Source organism: Octodon degus, unplaced genomic scaffold (assembly GCF_000260255.1).
Source record: "Octodon degus isolate 3935 unplaced genomic scaffold, OctDeg1.0 scaffold00089, whole genome shotgun sequence".
NCBI lineage: Eukaryota > Metazoa > Chordata > Mammalia > Rodentia > Octodontidae > Octodon > Octodon degus.
This window is the reverse complement of record NW_004524665.1, coordinates 10,436,386-10,445,844: the sequence shown is the minus strand read 5'-3', so window position 1 is coordinate 10,445,844 and position 9,459 is coordinate 10,436,386. Positions and strand designations below refer to the sequence as shown.

The 9,459-nt window shown below is 49.3% G+C and overlaps 1 protein-coding gene across 7 annotated transcripts in view; it reads right to left on the bottom strand.

The window, feature by feature from the left end:
• Farp2 (FERM, ARH/RhoGEF and pleckstrin domain protein 2) overlaps positions 1 to 9,459 on the bottom strand; it is a 130,373-nt gene that overhangs the window by 13,753 nt on the left and 107,161 nt on the right. For all 7 annotated transcript variants that reach the window (XM_023722125.1, XM_023722122.1, XM_023722124.1 and 4 more), the window contains 4 exons: positions 5,098 to 5,187; positions 4,568 to 4,701; positions 3,954 to 4,035; positions 487 to 724 (listed from right to left, as the gene is read on the bottom strand). In XM_023722125.1, coding sequence (XP_023577893.1) covers positions 487 to 724; positions 3,954 to 4,035; positions 4,568 to 4,701; positions 5,098 to 5,187 — 544 coding nt within the window. The remainder of the gene's footprint in view (positions 1 to 486; positions 725 to 3,953; positions 4,036 to 4,567; positions 4,702 to 5,097; positions 5,188 to 9,459) is intronic.

The window sequence follows — 9,459 nt, the reverse complement described above, 5'->3', positions numbered from 1 at the left end:
GGTTTCTTCTCTGGAGTTACTACCATTAAAAAAGATCAGCAAGTAACTACCACCAATAAAATAGTCTGAAGCTGCCTCCAAATTTAACATTGTAAGAGTTCTGAAGGAAATAATTGTATTATTTTTCTTTTGCCTGTGACTATGCTTTTAAAGATGTGTTTAACTGTCACATTAGAAAGTCCATATACAATACAAAAATACAAAACACGCATAGGAATCAGGTCACTCAGGTGGGCTGAAGGGAACCTTGGCAGCGGGAGACCAGCACACAAGCCCTGGGGCCTGCTTAGTCCTTGTCTGTGCTGCTGGGATCTGAGACTGAGAAAGGCCTTGCTCTGAGGTGGTGAGCAACCCCAGCACCAACCTGTGGTCGGCTCCCTTGCAGTAGTTGAGGGAGAAAGGGAGACCAGGAGAGAGAAGCTAGCAAATCCCTCCTGCTTCCCAGCCCTCCAGCCCGGGGGCACAAGCACAGGGCACCACACTCACCGCAGCAGTCAGCATAGTCGCAGTGCCTGGGCGTGTAGTGCCTGCACAGCCGGCTCAGCAGCAGGCGGTAGTGCACCAGCCGCTGGATGGGCTTCAGCAGGAAGCTGTTGAGTGGCAGGTAGCAGACTTTCTGGAGCTCAAACTCTTTGTACACCGTCTCCAGTTTCTTATAGCGTTTGGTGGCCTTTTCCAGTTCTGTCAGAACCTCGTCGTGCCTTTGGAAGTAGCTGGTAAACTCCTGTTGGGGCACAAAGGTTTAAGTGAGGGGATACGGAGTGGGCAGAATTCACAATGTGGACAGCAGACATAGCTGGTGCAGGACAGGACAGGAGGGACAGTGCAGCCAGTCTCTCTCCAGCCCCCTTTGCCATCTCAGACTCCACCTTAATCTGGGGGTCAGGCCCCCCCCCACCCCTGCTCACTGCTCTGACATTCATAGTGAGTGAGCAGGGACCTTCTTCCCACCGCAGAGATTAAGAATGGAGGCCAGGAGGGCTGTAGCTTGCCTCACAGGACACAGCATGTATGCTCAGCCTAGCTCCAACCCTTGCTCCAGAAGCATCACTCGTGGGTGGGGCAGAGCAGTCACACTGACTCGGTTCCTGGGGGCAGGAAGAAACCAGGCCAAACACCTTACAACATGAACTGAAGTCCTCACACATGGACTCTGGGTGTTCCAGACTCGAGTCCTTGCCAATGTATTCAGTGGAACGCTGGAGATGGCTCATATGGTAGGATATGCTGCATGAAATGGATTTATGCATTTTACTTATTAAATCAGTGTGAGTGGTTTTGGAATGAGTAGAACCGTCTAGTTAACAACTGGCTTAGAAACCAAAAAAATGCTGGGGCAGAAGGGGGCTGAGCAAGATGGAACTCTTCAGGCAGGTGCTACCTGAAGACAATGCAAAGGGAGCCTATGGCCTCAGGAATTCCACCCAAGGGGTACTGTGTGGATAGGGATGAGGAGCCTCCTGGCAACAGTGTGATACAAGCAGGGTTCCACATCCTGGGGCTGCCATGTGGTGAACTGTGTGCACACAAGGTGTAGGGGAGAGGCCTGGCCCAAGTCTGTATAGCAAGAGTAAGGCCCTACGTAGTGATCTGATCACCTGCAAAGTGGACGTGTTTCTTCTAAGTGTGCTTCTTCTAAGCACTCTGTTCCAAAGTAAGCCTGTCATGAGGAAAGGTTTGCTGTTTTAAGGTGTTTTTTTTTTTTTTGAGACAGTGTATTGCTATGCAGTTCAGGCTGGCCTGGAGCTCATTTTGTAACCTAGGCTGGTCTCAAACTCTCAACAATCCTCCTGCTTGGGATCTCACTACTAGATCAGACTCATAGTGATCTACCTATATATAGCCTCCCAAGCGCTGGGATTACAGGAGCGCACCACCATGCCCAGTCTCATTTGCCATCTCAGGGTGCTCCAGGGTTGGCACAGCAGGCTTGGGGATCGAACTTCCAGCCCCCTGCGCCTGCTTGCAGGCACTTTAATCTGCTGACCTATTTGGCCGGCTCTAAGAAGCATGTTTTGAGATGTGCTATTACAGCAGAACACTGTTCTGAAGAACTCTAACAGGAACCCAGTTCTAAGAAAAGTTCTATGAGGGAATTACTGTTCTGAAGAAACAATGCTCTGAACAAAAAGCTGTTCTGAGGGGAGAGCTGTACTGAGCAACCCTTTTCTGAGATGAGCACTGTTCTGAGTGCAATCTTAGGCTAAAGGGATCCTCTTCTGAGGGAAACCTTGGGAAAAGCTATTTTAAGAAGAACCCTGCTCTGAAAGGACTCTTGTTCTGAAGAAAGTACTGTCTGAGGGGGCACTGTTCTGAGGAAGATATTATTCTTTTTTAAGGATCCTAGTCTAAGCAATGCTTTCTCAATGGCACTTCATTCAGGGGAATCCTTCTGAGGGCAACCCTGTTGTTAGGAATTACTTTCTAAGGTGGCTCTGAGGAGACTGCTGCTCTGTTTTGCTTTCTTGTTTGTTTTTATGAGACAAGGTCTTCCCATATTTCAGACTGACTTCATTGACAACCTACTATGTACTTCAGACAGACCTGACTCACTGCAATCCTGTCTCAACCTCCTAGGGCTAGGGTTACAGATATGTGCACAATTCATGGTAGGGAAACTCTGTTCTGAAGGTTACCTTGTCCTGGGAAAATGTTTGGAGGGGAAAACTGTTATTTCTTGCAAAAGTATTCTGAGGAGAAATCTGTTTTGAGGAGAACCCTACTGAAAGAAAACTATTCTGAGAATAATGTGATAAAAAGCCTATGTTCTGCGGAAATAATATGACAGGGAAAGATACTCTGAGGAAATCTCTTTCTGAGATATGCTGTCCTGAGTAGACCCTATTTGAAGGAGCACTGTTAAAGGGAAGGCTACTCTTAGGAGAACGCTACTTGAAAAAGTTATTCTTAGGGAAACTGTCCTGTGGAAGGAGGTTGAGAGGAATGCTATTTTGAGAGAATTACTGAAGGGGAACTTGTTTTGAGCCACCGTATTCTTAGAGGAACAGTACTCTAAGGGAGACCCTGTTCTGAGGAGAATGCTATTTTGAGGGGAATCCTATCCTGCGGAATCTTTTCCTGAAATGACATTTTGTGGGTTTTTTTTTTTTTTTTTGTGGAACCAGGGATTGAACTCAGGCCCTAGCACTTGCCAAGCAAGCGCTTATTCTACTGAGCTATCCCCCCCGGCCCCTGAAATGATATTTTGATTGGAACTTTGTTTTGGAAAACAATGTTCTGAGTAGAACCTTCAAGGTTCTGAGGGGTAGGAACCCTGCTGAGGGTGAAGAAACCCTGCTTTGAAGTAAAGTACTGTTTTGAGGGAAGCACTGTTGTAAGAAGACTGCATTAAGTGCAACTCCATTCTGATGGAATGCTTTTTTGAGAGAAATACTGCTTCTGAGGGGAACTCTTTTTTTTTCTTTTTATGTATTTGGTACAGGGTCTCACTACACAGCTCTCACTGTGATCTTCCTATTTTTAGCCTCCCCAGCACTGAGATTACAGGCATGTGCCACCATGGCCTATCTCCATCTCCTGTCTCCACGGCACGCTCAGGGGTGAGGTGGGAGGGGGGTTGAGGCGCAGCATTTAGTGCCAGGGGTTGAACCTCAGTCCCTGTGCCTGCCTAAGCAGTTGCTTAGTCTGTGGAGCTATCTCACTGGCCCAGGTGAACACTATTCTGAGGAGAACTGTTCTGTGGGAAATCTTGTTCCAGAGCACACTATTTTTTTTTTTTTCCCAGAACATACTATTTGAATGAAATGTTCTGAGGGGAATCCTCCTCTAAAGGAAACTCTGTTGTCAAGAAAAATGTTATAAGGGGAGTTTGTTCTTGGGGATAGTTTCTGTTCTGGGAAATACTGTTCTGAAGGCAACACTGAGAACAACAGATTTGTTTTCACCCGCAACCTTTGTGCTAGGCCTGGAGCCATAAGAAAAGTTTGACCTACCTTTAACTGGCGCATGTTCCTGAGTAGGATGTCCCCAATTCGTTGATGATCATCTTTCGCATGGGCAGTGGAGAGCCCTTCCCTGGAGTAAAGAGAGACAACAGGTTTAAACCCCATGAAAGCTGGCAGAAAATACCATGACCTGATGGCAGCTTTATTAGCTGCCCTAATCACAATCATATGAATGATGGGATACTTTGAGGTGGAAGGGCCTTTACTTGACAAAACAATTACTACATGTCTTTGCAATTCTCTTAAAAGGCTTATAACAAGGTTAAAAAAGGTTCACCCACTTTTAATTTGGCCCTGTTTTCTGAAAAAGGATGAATAAAGGTTATTGCTAAATTTGTAGATCTCTCTCTAGGATTTAAAAATATACTTCAGTGACATAATGATTCTTCTAAATTAGTTTCTTGAAAATTCTTGAGAGCACGATGGTAATGAGGGCAGGGCCCACCCAAGGAGGCAGCACTCAGGGACTGTCCATGTATGGGCCCAGGCAAGGGAGCTACCAGTGTTTGCAGGAGCAGTGCCAGAAGTGGGAGCCACCCACATGAGCACCCAGAGATGCGGGGTCCAGGATAAGAGGGGCACCCAGCATGCAGCATTTTTACCAGAGCGCCAGCCTGTGCTCCACCTCATGCAGGAAGCCTCTGTGGAATTCGTAGACAGGATCAATGTTGGAGAAAAGCAGGGTCATCAGGGCTGTGGGCATGGCATCCTCCTTGACCACTGCACTGCGGAACCACTGTGGGAGGAGCGTGGCATGACAGGAGGCATGGCCTTTGCTGGGGACTAAGAGACCAGGCCTCTGAGGACCTATGACCACGGGACACCCAGCCAAGACCTCCCAGACACTGCCCGTGAGAGAGACTCAACCTAACACTGCAGCCATTCCTTTGCTGACCACTGAATCTTCAAATGTAGCAAAATAATTCTAGGTCAGAATTTTGAAAAGGACACATTTCCAGCTTCACAGCGTCACAAAAACCTGGACCTAACATTCTGACCTCAGCCATCGTGTCTCAAGGAAGGTATAAGTTAACTAACATTTATGCATGTAGCAATGATTATCAGGAGCTATTTCTCAAGATGGAACCTATGTTTAGGAAAAGAAAAGTACACAAGGACTAGGGTTTCATACCACAGTAATAACTTCTAAATCCTTTAGGTATGTTCGTTCTGTCGCAAGAATCTCCTTTGCTATGAAATAGGCCTCGTCTTCTGGCACACGCTGAAAGAAGGAGACAGTCATGAGCACGTCACCCTTTCGGGTTCAGGGAGGTCTGAAATCACTAACACCTGCTTTCTTCTGCCAGGTGACATAGCGTGGGACCTCTGGTCATAATTTCTGACGAGATGCACTGTGCTTCTAAGTAAAGTCACAATTAAGCCCAGGCCGGATGGTTAACAACCTAAGTTTGCAGACCAAAATTAGAGAAAAAGGAGGGCTGCAAGGAAAGCCAACATTTTGGCCTTAGCCTTCCAAGGTCAATTAAGACTCAAGACATGAGAACTTGTACTGTAATGTCATGTAACTTGGTAGTGTCCTACATTTTCTGATCACACCCTTATCACACCCAAATGCTACAAATCTTGCTGCATATGTCCTGCTTTACCTTGGTCTTCACCATCCAGTAGAAAAGTATAAAAATGAAATATAAGAAGTAAAGCCATGCTGTTATGTTGAGCTGTAGGGGACTCAGGTCAACAATTTCTGACATTGCCAGTCAAGCGGAAGACCCAATACTATTATGGGCTACTCTTTTAGAATATTTTGCTGAGTTTACACACCTATAATATTCAAAGAACGGATCTTAACAAAAAAACGTATACAGATGAATGTCCATTTTGTATCTGTGTATTCAAAGCACTTAGGATAGATATATAGTTACCTTCTCTTAATGAATAGAGCGATTTGTTCTAATAGTGTTTGTAAATAGGATATTATGTCTGCATCACCTACAGCAAATAACCTTTAGGAAGACAGTATGCAATGTGTTAATTATTGAAACTGTCCTATCAATTTGATTTGAAACTCTCTCATTGCTATTTGTTTATCAATAAAATTATGGGAAAAAAAAAAAAAAAACAATTAAGCCCAGGCCGCTCCTTCGCATGTTTCTATGACTCCTTGGAGAAAAGAACTGCTGCTCAAATGTTAGTATCCATAAACAGGGTGGAGCTTATTATTGGTTTTGTGATGAAATGATTACTCTCCTGTCACTGCCAGTGGCATAGCTGGTTAACAGACACAGAACTACAAATGTGTGTGTGTGCTGTGCAAGTGTGTGTGACATGACAAATAACAATTTAACTCATAAAAGTCACTAAAATGACCAATCAGGGTATGTTCCAAAGGTCCCTCGTGCACAGCACAAGGCTGGCTGGTGTAGTTTTTGAACGTGGAAGTGGACCTGACCCCAAACCCTAGGCTTAGCTTTCAGTTCCCTGTGATCCCCAGGGCAACCCACGCGCCACCTGTCCGGGCAATGCCTAAATCCCCATCAGTACTCTGGTTTCTCTCCAGGTTGCATACTTTCACCTTTTACTAAATCCCCATCAGCTTCTGCCACAGCAACCACCAAAGAACAGTAGCCATGGCCCTCCGCTACCCCATGGCCATGGGCCTCAACAAGGGCCGCAAGGTGACTAAGAATGTGGACAAACCGAGGCACAGCCACTGTCGCGGACACCTCACCAAACACAGAGTCCATGTGGGACATGATCCGGGAGGTGTACAGCTTCATCCTCTATGAGGGGTGTACCAAGGAGCTGCTCAAGGTCTCCAAGGACATGTGCGCCCTCAAGTTCATCAAGAAAAGGGTGGGGATGCGCATCCGCGCCAAGAGGAAGCGTGAGGAACTGAGCAACATGCTGGACGCCACGAGGAGGGCAGCTGCCAAGGACTGAGCCCCTCTGGAATAAAGCTTTGCAGAAAGTTAAAAAAATAAAAAGTAAAAAAATTTTCCCTATCAGAGCTGTCTGTGCCCAACCCGTGGGTGCCTGGCCAGCAAGTCAGTAACTGAGACATTCTATGGCCGCCTGCCTGCTCATCAGTCCTGGCAAAGCACGTGCTTCACCCTGGCCTTACAGTGCCTGCTGTGTCCTCAGAGGGCCTCTCTATCCCCTCTGAGCCCCCGCGCCTCTGCTGGCACCTGCCAGAAGCCACGGTTTGTCTATCACTGCACAGCTTACCCTGCCCCGCCCCGCCCCCAGACAGTGGACTTAAGGCAGCTGTCTGTGTGTTCACTGCACACACCTGGGCTTAGCACATGCTAGCGCCAAACAGGCACCCAGGATAGCGCATGTGCAAAGGGCCCTGCCCTGAGCTGGCAGCCTGCCACGAGGAAGGGCAGGAAACAATGCAGAGCTAAGGGAGGGGTCATGAATCACAGCAGAAAGTGCCACAGCGAATACAAAGCCGCATAGTGTGAGGTTGGAGCTGAGAGCACAGGGGTGGCCTGCAGCTTCCTTGGAGTGACACGGTGGGCTGCAAATGAGGCAGAAGCCCAGAAGCAGGGGACAGTGGAGGTGGTGAGGGGAGTGAAATAAAACTTTGGGGAGGGGGGCCATCTGCCTGTGGGTGCTCTGGATCTCGGGGTCCCTGAGAATGCAGCTTGATCTGAGTGGACTCTATGATGCAGGCAGACAAGGAGGGCAGGGAAGGCAGCCGCGCCAGCCATGTAAGCTGCCACCGTGCATGTGGGAGAGGAAGCCAGCAAGGCAGCAGGCCTTGGCTGGAGCCAGAGGTGAAGGCAGGGAGTCTGGGGAGGAAGGGTGGGCGCTGAGCCCATGCCACAAGAGTCTGGGGTGCTCTGAGAGGCAGAAAGGCGCATGAGGGGTTGAAGCGGCCGGCTGGAAACCACCATGGTGCTGGCATCTTCCTTCCTGGGCCTCTGGCTCTGAACACGGGCGGATCCCCGCAGAGCACCTTGTAGCTGAAAGGGTGGCTGAAGTGCATCAGTGTTGCATGCCCTGGTGCCCCCCAGCTGCCCCCAACCCATGGCCACCAGGGCCCTTTAGACCTGGGTCCTGCTGCCCTCTTCCCCAGCTCCTCCAAGACGACTAGCAGCCATGTGATGGCTCTGGTCCTTGCAGGGCCCCCTTGGAGTTCCCACACAGACCTTGAAGCATCAGGCCTCCTTTCCAACAGAAAAGCTGAGCCACTTTACAACTTTCACAGCTCTATTTTGTGCAAGTGGCGGTGGTGGCTTGATAGCCCCGCAAACACCTGGTGTTGGAACTGGCCCTGGGAAGTCCATGTCTTCTTCTGGTAGGGAGGGGAGGCATCTGCTACATGAGACGAGGCCTCCAGCTGCTTCGCTGTGAATGGCTGGCCTTGGGCTCAGTGGGGAGGGAGTACAGGGAGTCACTGCCTGTCCAGCCACCTCCATGTGGGGCCCAGCTGCAAAGTCCTAACTTGGAATATTGCTCTAAAGAAATCAGATTCCTTGAACCAGCTTCTATTGAAAAGGACAGAATCGGAGTATCAAGGGGAAGACCCTGGGGAGAAGGAGGGCAGTCGCAGGCTTTGCTCCTCAGGGCCGAGGGTCAGGCCATCCCTTGTTCCTCCGCACAGCCAGGCAGCCGGAGGCACCAGTGGGAGCATGGTGGCTTGCTGACCCACGTCCCTTAAAGAGCAGCAGTAAACCTGTCTAGTGTGGGGTACAGGTGTAACCCCAAGCATGGTGGGGCTGAGGCAGAAAGAGCTTCAGCTGGAGCTCGGTTTGGGCAACTCAGCGAGACCCCACCATTGACTAAAGAAGCAAATCCAATAGCACAGCAAGACAGTGGCTCCAGGGCCAGGGCTCCTGGGAGCCTGCAGTGGCTCTGCTGGGCACATGGGTGCAAAAGGCCTCAGAGGACCCGGGTGGGAGCCCACCACAGAGCTGCGGTCCTGACCCCGGGTGTGGCTTGCCCAGAAGTCTGTGTGCAGCGACCCAAGTGTGAGAGACAGACCAGACCGGGGCCTTCGTGAGCAAGGGCTGCCCCTGCCACCCCAGCAGCCCACGATGCTCAACACCAGCCTCATCTGTGTATGCTGACAGGGCAACCACACACAGCCGCCCCTGGGGGAGGGGACCAGAGTCATGCCTCCAGTCCTGCCACAGGATGCACCCCTGAGGGCATGCCGTGGGGGTGCTCGCACTGCTGTCCTCAGGCCTTGTATGCGCCAGGACACTCCAATGTGACAGGTCCTCATCCTACAGAGGGGGATGTTTGTTGTTAACATGTTCGGTAACAAACTAAAGTTAGCTTTAGGGGCTGGGGAGATAGCTCAGCAGCATAAGCACCTGCCTGGCAAGTGCAAGGACCTGAGTTCAATCCCCAGTACTAAACTTAAATAAAAGTGAACTTTAGGGCTGGGGGTGTGGCTCGGTGGTACAGTGCTTGCCTAGGAGGTGTAAAGTTCTACCCTTGTTCAATTTCCTGTACTGCAAAAAAGAAAAAAAAAAAAAAAAAAAAAAAAAATCTTGATCTAAGGCTTCCTGCTGGATGCACA